Genomic DNA, 13882 nt, shown 5'->3' with positions numbered 1-13882 from the left:
CCTACGGCGCCAGCTTGGCGCCAGATCCATGGCGCCAAGGCCCCGCCACGTCGGCATCCCCGTCAGCTGCTATGTACAGACCTTGGCGCTAGGATGGCTGGCGCCGAGACGTTGTAGCTTGGCGCCAGCGTGGATGGCGCCAAGCTAAGGGTCCATTTTTGGAATTGGTTCCGCTAGGGATCTATTTGTGCGAATCTTTCAAAAAAGGGCTAAAAAATAAAAAAGTCGGGAGGCTCGTCAGGGCGGGGAACAGGAGCCCGTAGCCATGGCCGCTCTGCGCCAGGCAGTTCTTGAAGTGGAGCGTCGCGAGGCGGCTTGCCGTCAGGAGAGCCTGGACAGGCTCCGGGTCCGGGAACACGTGGGCGGGCTGCTTGTTCTCGGCTCCAGCCCCGCCCGCCGCCGCGCTCCGCGGGAAGGCGTAGACGGCCAGGCGGTCGAGCTTGCGCCAGCGGAAGGCGGAGGTGAGGCACGCGGCCATGGCCCTCCCGGCGGCGGCGGCGGAGGCGCCGTCGTGGTCCTCCCGCGGCGGCGCCGTGAGGAAGAACTCGAGCCTGAGGGACCTAGCGGCCGGGTACCGCTCGGGAGTGCAGAGGAAGCGGGCGAGCCCGCGCACGTAGGCCACCATGGCGCGGTCCTCGCAGGCGGCGACCCGCTGGGCGAGCGCCCACCGCGCGTCATCGTCGCCTCCGCCGCCATTGCGGTAGCGGTGCAGGGTCCCCGCGTACTCTGGCGGGAGGTGGTCGCCGACGGAGAAGCCGAACGCGGGGATCCAGCGGGCGGGGTCGAGCCGTCGCCAGCGCCGCGAGAGCGCGGACGTGGACACCGCGGCTCGGGAGTCGCCAACACGGGAGAGGATGGCGATGAGGAGCTCGTCGGGGAGGGCGCAGAGCCAGTCAGCGTGGTCGCCGGAGCAGGACCCGTCGGAGAGGCGGCGCCGCTTGGGGTTGCGATCGCCGTCGTGGTGACCGGACTCCATCGCCTCGATTAGCCTCACTGACATGGCGATCGGCCGTTTCTTAGGTTTATTTAGTGTTGAAACCTTCCGTGTGCTCATCCAACGGTTGCGATGTGGAGGCCGTGGAATTTGGGTCGCGGCCGATGGATCAGCCCACAGATCAGAATTTTTCCCGTAACGCCGGAAGTCCGATTCGCATAATTTTTTCTAGTCCATTGCAATGTGAAAAAAAAACATCGACGCTTACCTTTCCCAAAATTCAATCAAAATATAAATATCAGTTCATTGACATCCGATTGAACGAATAAAAATAAATTTCCACCCCAACAAATGTAGATGTTTCGCGCAACATCCAATTCGAAATCCCCCTTTTATCTAAGAATTGTAATTTTGCAAAAATCAACTATTGAAACATACTAAAATACATATAAAACATTAAAGAAAGGCTAACACACAACAACTAAAATCAATGCTTTGAACAAAGGATGGGAATTATACAATAACAATATTGATACATTTCGAAAACAAGGATTATAACGTTACAAACTACTTGCTGCAACAACCGGAAAAAGATAAAAATTGATGTCGCAACATAAAAAAAATCAGATCATAACATCAGACTTGTATATTTGCAACATGATGGCACTCGGGCATTCGGCTGCATCATCGAAGCAGTGAAGATGGTGCAGGCAACACTTATCAGTAGGGTCAAAGACGGCACATGGCTAACAGAATGCACGGGCAGCGTGTGACTTGCACAGTTAACAGCACCCAAAAAGAATTACTCCCCTACAAACGGCGTTCTTACCGGACAACCTGTACAACACTGGGTTACATCATACAGTACTACCCGAAACCTCGAAGCACTCCCTGCGCCTTTCGCCTTTCACAGCAGCAACATTCAGTTAATGGTTAACCGCACGGCTTCGATCAGGAGAAACTGAGCAGCACAGCATCCACCTCCTTGTTTATTACCAGCTGAAAAAATTTGCAACCATCTTTGGGAGCCTCTGGTCCGCAAATACTGTGCTGAAGTAGACATAGCTACATACACCAAAAGAGCGAAAGGGTGGGAGATGCAAATTCGGAAATAAAAAATGGATTGCAGAGTGTGGTTAGTGCTTCATGCGACGGACGTAGGATCAGTAATCACTGGCAATGGAGGAGTCTCGCCTTTGGCGTGATCAGATAGGACGTTATGGTGGTTTTGTTCCCAGCTCAAAATCCTGGACCTCCCAGGCCTGGAACGGACGTTTGGTCCCACAGGGAATGGTTCCTGACGAAAGACAAAAAGAAGTTACTGAAAATGCAAAAAGATGAAACAGAAACAGAATATTCACACTATTAGGGTCTGCTTGGTTCTCGTCCACACTGCCACATGGGCGTGCCCTTAGCCAAACCTGGTCTAAGGTATGTGTTAGGGACTTAGAGAGGGGGACAGCCATAGGCGCAGGAAAGAGGGCTGAGAGAGAGAGAGAACGGGAAGGTGGAAGGGATAAATCCCTAATTACTTCTTAATTCTCAAAGTACAATATTTCCTCGTATATATAGGGGAGATGACTTGACTCCTAAGTAACCTAATAGATTGATTCTTTATATAGATAGAATTCAATCTGATTACAAAAAGTCCTATGACCAAGGGGCACGAGTGGTCCAACCGCCTTTCTATTCCTAACCTGCCACTAACTTGCCCCTTCTCTTCCTGTAGCATGTCTTGCCGACCATAACAGTATGGCTGACAGTTTGGCTAAAAGTTGAGTTAATGACAATTGGGTCTATAGCTGAAAAACTGTGTTATGCCATAACTGTAGCACAAACCAAACATCTGCCACAGAAAGTGTGGCAAAGTTTCACAATTTGTGGTAACCTTGTCTAAAGAGTTGAAAAACGAAAGATAACCATCAAACATACTTTCATCAATCACAAAAGGGAAACAAGAAAACTGGTATGGCCATAGGAAATATAAACACTGAGATTTATGCTCATCGAGTAGAAACAACTCACTAAGGATGACAGTGATGTGCATAAATAGACCAGCCAATGCTGATGCAGGACAAGAGGATATAGATATGTGATAATGAAAAGACAGAATAACCAAAGCGTGGTTGAACTAGCATATTTCAACTTACACCAGAATTGCATTCAGAGCAGAGTTCAGGAATTGCCAGTCAATCAGTCATCATATACCATGATACAACAGATAATAGAAATAGATGGACAAGTAGAGAGCATACTTGATCTCCTGCATTGGGACCATCAGAGTGGAAGAGTATAGGGCGGCAGCGTTTATCTTCATTCATCAAACTTGAGTTCTGGAAATGAGCAACTAGAGCTGATTTTCCTTGGATTCTAGCATAAGCAAGTGATGCCACTTTCTCACTGTTGAACTTCTCCCACCTTTTCCCATTAAATGTCTGTAAGACACAGATGCATTAAAATTCATGTACTTTGTCCATTTTTATTCACAAGGCGCACATGCATTCCAAAATTGAAACTTCATAATCTTTGACTACCATTTAGAGAAAGAGTTTGTAGATTGTGGGATAAAACTTTAGTGTCATTGGATTTTTATCTAAAGCACTTTCCGTATGGTGTTGATCTTTATGGCCTTGAACTTGTAATATAAGATGCATTGCCAGTCAAAGTATGGCATTCAAACCACGAGTCAAACCTTACCTTGTATTGTGAAACAAAAAGAGTACCATTAAACATCATAAAGTAGCAAGTAACATACAACCAGAAATTCTCAAGAAACGACTTGAGACTATCTATATCTAACAGTCACCAATAATATTTCTTTCTTGACGAATGCACAAAAAAAAATCAAAGAGAATGTAGACATGAAAATGAGCCCAGGGCACAAAAAAATTATTATTGAATAGACTAAAACCGACATGGCAAGTTCTTGATATGTTGCAAAATCTCACCTTGTAAAATGGAACAATATTCTCAGGATTGATCATGTTAATAAATGCATAACCAACATTGCACTTATTCTGAAAATGGAGATGGTTAATGGTTAGTCCAACAAATATGCCAGTAACATTGAAGCAACTAAAATTAAGGAAATATCCACTAACAGAGACTAAGAGCAGAACCACACACCTTGAAGTCAATTGGCAGGTATATAAAATCATAAATTCCCCTGTGACTTTCATCAATAGCAGCCAGAAGCATCTTTGATGTGTACCTGCATCACCATAAGGTTTATGGGAACATCAAAACTTGCATGACTTAAAATATAGAGGCTCTTGCATAGAAAACTATAATAAATCCCAGATATATACTTGTTTGGGATATTCTTTATCATCAATGTCGTCCGGGAGTCCTCGCCCCGGACTATGCGGTCAATGTCAAGCTCAAACAGCCTTTTATTGTCAGATTGATTTACATTCGATTCGTTTCTTCGGATCCGCATCCGTTCACCAGCTGAATCAAATGAGGATGGAATCGGAGCCATATGACTCATTCGATGGAACATATGGCCCCTTTGCTGAGGAGATGGAGCACTCATGTGTGCAGGAGAAATAGCTGGGTCCATGAAAGTCCCTCCATTGTGCATACCATTGGTCTCCAACTGATGCAGATGTGTGCTGCCAGAGAAACCCATGACGCTTCCAGCACTCCCAGGATGGAAGCCTGGTGCTTCCATCATCTCCCCCGAATATCCACGTCTATCCCAAATTGATGGATTGAAAGCTGGGGAAGATCCCACATGTTCGTGATTCATAGGGATGATATTATCAAGCATGCGCAACGGTGCTCTTGAAAATCCATGCAATTTCATCAACGGGTGAGATGGTATGTTATTGATAGATGGGCCTGTGCTAGACCATAGCATGGGAGAAGAAGGCTGACAATGTAAGTTATTAGAATTACTCTGAGCTAGGTCGTGATCATGGAGAGGGCAACTGCCAATTCTTGAAATCCCAAGTGCTGTGAAAAAAAAATATTAGACCAAGTAAGCAATCATTTAGCATATTATAGTAACCATACAGAAGGTTTCTTGTAATCAACATCAAAGCATCCATGCTTGTCAGATGGCATTTTGAGAAATCATTGGAAGGTGGGGAGAAAAACGATGCAAATGCACCTAATATGGGTACTCGAAAAATACTACATCTAGATCACCAAATAAGAGAACCAGGATCTAGTAGTTTATACCTTCAGTATGGGTAGAAGATTGATTGCGGAGATTCCCAGAACCTCCTCTGTAAATATGTCTGGCGTCCATTGCTTCAGTAGCTCTAGCGTTGCTCTTAACACCAACAGATGGGATTGAGAAGTTATAAGGGCCACAATTGTTTAGTCTACCGTTAAACTCAGGGAGAGAATGAGGATGGAAACCGCTACTCTCTTGAACGCCATAATCCATTCGCTCATTGTTCTGTCCATTCATCTTTTCGAGTGAATGGCAGTGCTCATCAAGAGCATAGTGGCTGCTTTCTGATCCTGCAGTTGCAATTCCAACAGGAGAGGACCTACTTGGTATGGTAGTTGAGGGAAGACCTAGAAAACTTCTTCCCTCTCTGAATTGGTTTATCGGTGTCTGACCTCTAGAACGCAAAACCTGAACAGTTCCACTTTCTGGGCCAGTGGATCTGATTGATGCCATTTTGACGGAACCTTGCATTATGTCTTATACAGGTCAGAAAATACAACAGATGGTTCAATTTTAGAAATAAAAATACATACCAAAGTATGTTGACAAAGGACTGTTTGGGCTTCCTAGTTTGCATACACCAAACCTTTCCTGCTCCAACGCGCGAGACGTCTGCTTCATCAAACTGCCACACAGAAAACTAACATTAATAATTTAAGATCATTGTGACTACATATACAAAATTACAAATGTGGTTTAGGTGTTGGTGACTGGGTTTTTTGTGATGTATCAACAAGAGGCTCGTTGAAAAGTGAAACACATAACCGTTGAAAAGTGAATATAACCAGTATCGAATGTGGCCCTTAGAGATGTAAAGTGGTCACATAATATTACCGTTTAGTACCATCCAGACAGCTGGGCTCCAATTTGATTTTATTTCCTGCAATATCACTCCTGTTCAAGGCATATTGTGCAGCTTCAGCTGCTCTGAGATCAAAAAACTCTATTGATTTGTGACGATCGTTGTCTGAAGTATTGTGAATCTGCAAGGAAAGTCATTTAGCAATGTTTCACCTGAATTTAGAGCTAGTTGATGTAAGATTATATGTTTTGATCACGACATCATACCTCCTTGATTTCACCATAGACACCAAATATCCGGTGAAGATCATCATTTGTTATTGAGGGGTCAAGGTTGAGTATTAGGGTGCCATGGTTGATATATTTCTCCAAAGGATAGTCCTAAAAGGATTGAGTCACCATTAGATTGTGTAGTAGTTATCAAACTTGCAAATATTCTCATAGTTTCAGTGCCAACTGGCAAAATATAGGCAATTTCATAGATGGACTCAGGTTAAACAAATAAACAAGAAACACTGTAACAACATAACAAAGTATATACCCTCGCAACAAAGTAGAAAAGACACAACGAAAGTATGTTTTAGAATTTAGAAAACAGCATAATATCATGTAAATACCTTTGGAATGGAGTACCGTATGTCAAGTTTCCTATGTCTGATTGCCTTTCTTTGAAGGGCCCTCACAGCATTTTCAGCCGATCTTACATCATAGTAAGATACTATCACAAAACCATGATGTTTGCTAGAAGCATTAAGTGTATGCATGTCTCCGTATTGCTAAAAGGGAAAGTAAATATCATTAGACTACTTAAACCATTTGCCACAAGGTGTATCTAGCTGAAAAGGAAGACTTACCTCAAATATAAATTTCAATTCAGAATCCTCAATATTGCTATCAATGTTTCCAACAATAAGGATTCTCGAAGGTTGTTCCGCATAAGTGCATTTACCATTTAGTTGGACATTTGACCTAGTATGACTATAATCGACCCCACCATTAACTTTAAACAGTTTTTCATTTCTATCTGCTTCTAATTCCATTCCACCTCCAGTACAAAATATATCATCCTCAATGTCATCCTGATAATTACCTTGGGTATTATACCCAACACAACCAAGAACACCTGACAATAAGTCATCGTCGTCAGGGAGCAGGTTGCCAATTATTTGGTTCTCAATTTCCTTTGTCATCTCAAAAGGCTCATCATCTGCTTGGTTGTGATCGACTTTTTCAACCAGCTGACCGACAACACTGTCCTTTGGTGTTAATCTCACTGCACCATAGCAAATGAAAACAATATGAAATTGCCGCAAAAACAACACTTCTTTCTTTTTGGCTTGGATGTAGTATGAAAGTTGAAATTTCACTAAGCCAGTGGAAATGCACAGTGAATAAAGGAGAAAGATTCTTAAAGGAAAAAGGTAGAGTAAATTCGTTTTGTTATATTCTCTTTTGTTCATCTTTCTCCAACTGCTTCACAGACTCTTTCTTCATTTTTATGTTCATGCAAGGATGCTTTAGCTATTGCAGGTACAAACAAGCAGCACATTGTTCAGTATGACAAAATAGACTAAGTAAAAGAAAATGCAAGAGACAAAAGTATGATGGCTCACTTTTCTTGTCAAAAATGTCTGGAAGGGAGCTGGAAAAAAGTCCGCTTTCATATTGGGTCCCATTTAAACTTCCCATTCTACCTTCCAGAGGTGAAACCAACAGCTTGGGAAAAGAATCACGTTGGTGTACATGATTTTGATCTGCTCTCCAGAAAGATGGTGGCAGGTTAACATTTCTTTGGTCGAGCAACTTGTCGTCAAGGCCAAACTGGGCTTTCTGGTCCATTAGCTTGTATGGCTGCATATCTAACTGATTCACTACTGCTCCACTTGGAGAACATGCAAATCTGCCTGTTTGGAGCAAAAGATAAATCAGTCACCATCGGCCATCAAACAACAGTGACACCAACCCAAATAAGTAAGATGAAGCAAAACTAGCAATGTTTAATGAAGAACTGTGTAGGCAATACTGCCAAGACACCACAGGAAAACAGTTGGCAACTAAATCAGCAGTGTGCCCCTCCATAGAAATGCAGCTACCTAAAACTTTCTGGAAAATGGTATACACATCCTCAGATCTTGCTCAATCAGTTGTCCAAACTGAAGAAACATGAATGCCCCCACATAGACCGACTACCACTTCCGTTCTGATTCAGTTGTCATTTAGAGTATAACACGGTCAACCATGCACAATTTTCATCTTTACTCTTTCTAAGAGGTTTGTGGAAAAAAATTAACAAAATTATAATGAATAAAGACACATTTGATGATAATCTGGTAACATCATTCTTATTTGACGATGTGGGACATCTAGATATTTTGATGTATAATGTGGTCCAAGAAATTAACTTGGTTGAACACAGGATGTAGCCTGCAAGTAGTTTTCTACTTGCCACAATTTTGTTTAGGCAGAGGAAGGTTACCAAGAGAAATTAATTGAACCACAATGTGAACCAAATTTCAGTTACTCACCAACATTCTCAGGAAAGCAACCCTGCTTCAAAACTCCAACCTGCCTCTACAAAAGAATTTGGCATGATGAAATGAATTAGCCTAGTTCTAGTTGTGCATCATAGTAACTAGGTCATGGGCAGTAAAACTAAAAAGCTACTGCTTCGCCAGAAAACATATATGAGTGCGAACCATCATTACCCATCATTTCAAGCTTCAACTAGTGCAAAAAGATCCTTCCAGGGGCAAACGCCTAGTTCATGAAAGGATTGAAGCAGCAATTTGGCAAGTACAGCCGGGCTCACCTCAGGACGCAACCCAAGCTCGTCAGTGAAGGGGGACGATTCAGACCCCGCCGGAAGAAAGTGGGTCGGGGGCATGCGGCGCCTCTGCTCGGTTGGCATCCTGCGGGCGCTGCGCCTCACCGCTAACCTAATAGCGCAAGCAAACGCACCAAGTTTCAACGCTTCCGGGAGCTCAGTTCAAACGGATCAAAATTTCAGGGCATGGAAACCGAAAGCTTGATGAAGAAGCGCGCGGAAATTGGGGTCTCGAAAGAAAATCGGTGACACGGGACACTTGGCAGAAACCAACAGTTTTGGGTGGGTTAAAAATTCCGGATCAGAAGCGCTCGCTTTTACCGATTAAAAAATGTTTGTGCGAAATTCCGTGCGAAACTATGGGCTCCAGCAACATTTGGCGGTAGTAAAAAAAAGTGTGCAGAAAAAGACGGGGAAAATTAATTGACCAAGGGACCTCGACCTCGAAGAGCACGGAAAGCACACAAGCAACTTGTGATCGAAATAAAAGCCGGAACAGAAAAAGAAAGGTTCTGCAAACCGCATCAAGGAACCGAGCTCAGATCATGCGGTGGAACCAAAATCACGCGAAACTCCCCGCGATTCAAGCGCCATTTGCTTCCAGAAAAGCTGGTAACCGTCGAGCCCAAATTGAAAAACCGCACGAGCAGCTCAAAGCACATCCAAAATTCCAAACAATGAGTAAAAATCGCAGAGAGACGGTCTCACCAGTTGGGCACCTGGATCCCCTTCCTTTCCGGTCACAGCCGGGAGCTCGACGGGAACACGCAACCGGTGGGCACAGGGGCGAGCGAGGGAGAAAGCTCCATGGCTCTAGTCCGTCCTACAGAAGCCTAGAGAGGCAGCAGGGCGGCAGCACAGCTCTAGTCCGTCCCCATTCCAGTTCCAGCACTCGCGCCCTCTCCCGCTCCCCCCACAGCTCGCCGCGAGCTCGCCGGGAGCCTTCTCCGGCGAGGTGGTGGTTGTGGTGGTTGTGGTGGTCTGGCGGTGGCGAGACGAAGACAGGAGCAGAGGCGAAGCACCGAAACGAATTTTAAAAGAGCAGAATATTATATTACTATTTTACGAAATTGGAAACGCGAAACAGGAGGGGCGCTCGACGCTCGGGCGAATTATATCGTGCCGGATAGCGCAGGCGCCAGCTTGGCCACGTGGATGGCAGGTGGGCTCTCGTGCGGCGGACCCATGTGTCGGTGAGACTGCTTGGTTGATGCAAGGGTGGGGGGACCGACGTGGCGGTGGTGGTGGGAAGCGGCGTTCCGACGGGAGCGGAATTATTGGTGTGGGTCCCGCGGGGGCAGTTGGGGCAGTGAGTGAGGCTGGCGCGGTGACGTGTGATCTTTTTGGTCCGTCAGGCGCGTCAGTGAGAAGGATAGGGACGCCGCGAGCTGGACCACATCGAGACGAGGACGATCGGCTCGACCGCTCGAGCTGAAAGCCTGAGGCTCCGCTTGGTTTCGTAGCTTATTTTTAGCACACTTTTAACACACATCGAACGTTTAGATAATTATTAGAAATATTAAATATAGATTATTTATAAAACTTATTACACGGAGGGAGGCTAAACAGCGAGACGAATCTATTAAACATAATTAGTCCATGATTTGACAATGTGCTGCTACAGTAAATATTTGCTATTGATGGATTAATTAGGCTTAATAGATTCGTCTCGCCGTTTAGCCTCCATTTGTGCAATTAGTTTTATAATTAATTCATATTTAGTCCTCTAAACTTTAACTCGAGGAACCAAACGCCCCTTAAACGCATGCGGAACCTGAGGTCTGTTTGGAATGAAAACACAGAGGAATTGAGAAAAATAAAGAAAAATAAAGGAATTGGATAGAAATATAGTAGCAAAATAGAGGATTAAAACAACACAGAAACCACACAAAATAAGGTGTTTGGAACGTAGAAATTTATAACACATGAATTAGATGATCACATAGACGATAAAACTCATTAGCATTTGATCTAACGCATTAACTAGCGGATAGTATGGACTAGACTACAAGCTGTCTATCACTTGCCCTCTTACGTGTGGACCCATGGTCCAAGGACTGAATCTATACAGAATATACCCGTCCTTATCTTCTTCAACCTTTTCCCATGGACCTTTCAATCATTACCATAGCCTAGAAGATTTGTGTAGTTGGTGTTGTTGTTTCCTTTCGTTGGGAGAAAATAGATACTTGTTTCCTTTTATATCTTTCTCTTGATTTGTTGGTTTGGAGCTCTTGTTCTTGTTCTCTCGTGGAAGTGAACTGTAGCACAGCGATAGTGACAAGGAAGAACTACTCCGGGTAAGCTTGATTAGTGTGCGGCGGCACGCGCGCGCGTCATAGGAAAATTTCCCTCAGCTCTGACCACATTTTTCCTTCCTCCAAAAGTACATCGCCTTTCCTCAGGAAAGTTTCTCGCTCTTTCCTCCATTCCATTCATAGCTTTCCTTTTCTCTGGAACGAAAACCTCCAATTTTCCTGCGTTTTTCCTAAGGGTATGTTTGGTTTACGGCCAACGCTGACCAAACAAAATATTGATGTGCCCTCACGAATTGGCGCATACTTGGTTGGTTACCATCAGTTGGCACGCCAACGTCTGCCAAACCAAAATACACACAGGCGTGGGTAAAAACACAGGCGGGCAAACTGCTCGCCAACAATTTGGCAGGACGTGGCACTCACAACTTCAAAAGCCAGCCAGCACTAGCGAGCAGGCTGAAAATCTCTTAAATGCCTCGTCTAATTACCATTCTATTTTCATATTTGTATTCTTCATAATTAAATCTACAAAACAAGATGTCAGGTAACTATATTTCAATGAAAAAAATTATAATAACATGTGGACTCCACATATCATACTAAGAAGTTGAATGTGTTCTGACTAAAATTTGGTAGGGTTACAGTCCAAACACAAGTTTACCAATGTTTCGACGTTACCCACGATTTGATCATGACCAAAATTTAGCAGGACTACGGAGCTTAAACCAAATATGCCCTAAACTTGAGATGCTTGCTACACGGGTAGTTCGCTTCGTAATGCCGGTCATGTTTTCTTCACACTGCTTTGTCGTTTTTTCGAGTGCTTATTTTGGAATTATTTTGGAATATGTAAAGATGTTTATGCTTCAAAAGAGGAATTAATAAGGGGACTCGATGGACAAGAATACAGTCATCCTTATCAGCAATTAGCTAGTTTTTTTTTTCTTTTGCGCGAAGGAAATAGAAACACATTCTTCCCTTGATACCATGATACCACCCTCTCCCACTGAAATCATCGCATCGCAGTTGGAGCATGCCACGTCTGCACAAGCAGCCAAACTCCGTGCGTCTCCTCCCGCGCCCGGCGCCCGGCGCCCAGCGGGTTCGAATAACCGGGGGGCATCATGTGGGGACGGGCGGAAAAAGGAAACGGCGGTCGCCGCTTGGCGGGTCCCGCCTATCCTCGGAGGATAGGATAGCCGTTTTCCATGACGAGACCGGCCTCGCGTTGTCGCGTTCAGCGGCGGGGCCCCCCGGCGGGACGCGTGTCGCCACGCCGCTGGTTTTCCTCACGACCGGTCCCGCCTGGCGGTGGGATGGGTAGAGCGGAGGGTCGGGAACCGGGGCCCGTGCGTGCGTGCTAGCTCGAGCAGGTCACGGGTCCGTTCCGAAGATTCGATGCAGCAGGCACGGCGGGTCCCGCCAGACCCCGAGCGTCGGCGCCTCGGCCGCGTCCCGTACTCCCGTGCTTCCGGTGGGCCGTGGGCGCGTCCGGCTTCGGACCACCCGATGAATGCTGTGTGCTTGCGGCTTGCCTCCAGAGAGAGACAGAGATTGTGGGCCCGGCTGAACTCATGGGATGGGGGATTGGTTGGGTAATTGGGTTGGGGGGCAGTCTTTTCCGAACTGCTCTATCCGTTCCCTCGGCTAGCCATCCCCGTCTCTCTTTCTGCCCTTTCTTTTCCCCATGCGCTCTGAAACTGTAACGCGACGACGTTCTTCTGCTCGTTCCATGAAACTGCCACCATTGCTGAATGCTTGACGAATAACCCCTCTGCCTCTGTTGATGAATATCCTGATCGACACGCCAGCAGGCCCGTACATCACCCATGGCAAGTGGATCAACTGTACCAGGCCTCCAATTTTGAGGTCCTCATGTGTCGACCTCCCTCTCGTAGTCTGGTGCCTGGTAGCCTCTGTAACTCTATTCCTGCCTGCATCTGCAATTCTGCATGCGACCAGCGGACCAGGCCTGCATGCAACTTTTTGAGTTTTTGACCTGGAGAATCTGTTGCGTCATTGGCTTATTGCGTGTTGCCGGACCAGGAGTCCATAACCGTCCGATAGATCGATACTCCGATTAGCAGGCCTGGCCTGTAGGCTGCCGTCTGCCGATTAGGATTCTAAATCTAATCGCCAGATCGCGTGAGCGCCGCCAGCCGCCGCAATCTTGCCGAGTCGCCGTCTCGCCGAGCTGCGCGCGAACTGCGATTCTACGAAGCTACCGCCGCAATCAACCCTGCATGCAGGCAGCGACTCCACCTCTGGGACTCTGACGGCAGGTCTGACTTCTTCACAACAGAAGCTACTGCATGAAGGCGTGATCACGTGATTCGCTGAGAAGGTGCATGTAATGTAATACTGTGTCTATTTTGAAGAATACTAGAAGAATGATGCTTTTTAATGGAAGCTAAGAACTTACCAGTAAGTAAGATTCGTCATTTAATCGTTTTGTATGAATACTTATGGTATTACATGAGGAAGTCTAGACCCCACTTTATATTTTGCACCAGGGCAAAAAAAAAAACGTAGGTACGGGCCTGCGACACGGGCATCTCACAGTCTCTCACGGTTCCGGCCGTCGGGCCTCCCTCTCCTCGAGTACTCGCGTGACTCGTGGTGGACACCCACAGAACAGAGGCCATACGGGCGAGAGAAGAGAGTAGGGCCTGGGGGAAAAAAGGAACTGACGGTATAGCCCTGTTCACAAAGGAGCCTTGCCAAAAATACAGAAACGAAGATGGTCACTGAATCTTTTTTTTTTGATAAAGTGGTCATTGAATCATTGGAATCTGGTAGAGGGCAGCAGGTAGCACACTGATCTCACTCCAATCCTCGTCGCCAACTACAGGACACGGCCGAGTGCGGTTTTATTTCTTATC

The 13882-nt window shown here is 45.7% G+C and overlaps 1 protein-coding gene across 3 annotated transcripts; it reads right to left on the bottom strand.

The window, feature by feature from the left end:
• Positions 1–1416: 1416 nt before the first annotated feature.
• On the bottom strand, positions 1417–9814 carry LOC101756692 (protein MEI2-like 4). 3 transcript variants are annotated; one of them, XM_004975403.3, is made up of 15 exons: positions 9451–9814; positions 8728–8854; positions 8444–8489; positions 7532–7822; positions 6773–7191; positions 6536–6694; positions 6186–6299; positions 5952–6100; positions 5651–5742; positions 5120–5593; positions 4243–4891; positions 4061–4145; positions 3883–3951; positions 3190–3369; positions 1417–2231 (listed from the first exon to the last, which is right to left on the bottom strand). In XM_004975403.3, the coding sequence occupies exons 2-15, from the start codon at positions 8824–8826 to the stop codon at positions 2079–2081; spliced, it is 2979 nt and encodes a 992-aa protein (XP_004975460.1). In that variant the 5' UTR covers positions 8827–8854; positions 9451–9814; the 3' UTR covers positions 1417–2078. The 3 variants fall into 3 exon arrangements, with proteins under 3 accessions (XP_004975460.1, XP_004975462.1, XP_004975461.1); XM_004975405.3 differs by having other exon boundaries at positions 5120–5581; XM_004975404.3 differs by having other exon boundaries at positions 8444–8483.
• Between the last annotated feature and the right edge of the window lie 4068 nt (positions 9815–13882).

The sequence above is a fragment of the Setaria italica genome, chromosome VII (assembly GCF_000263155.2).
Source record: "Setaria italica strain Yugu1 chromosome VII, Setaria_italica_v2.0, whole genome shotgun sequence".
NCBI lineage: Eukaryota > Viridiplantae > Streptophyta > Magnoliopsida > Poales > Poaceae > Setaria > Setaria italica.
This window is presented reverse-complemented; position numbering and strand designations above follow the sequence as displayed.

Excerpts from the sequence above, each read along its gene's own strand:
- LOC101756692 (XM_004975403.3), bottom strand. The coding sequence starts at position 8,826 with ATGCCAACCGAGCAGAGGCGCCGCATGCCCCCGACCCACTTTCTTCCG. Across the intron at positions 8,490-8,727 it reads AGCTTGGGTTGCGTCCTGAG|AGGCAGGTTGGAGTTTTGAA; the intron begins GTGAGCCCGGCT and ends ATTCTTTTGTAG. Across the intron at positions 6,101-6,185 it reads TCTATGGTGAAATCAAGGAG|ATTCACAATACTTCAGACAA; the intron begins GTATGATGTCGT and ends CTTTCCTTGCAG.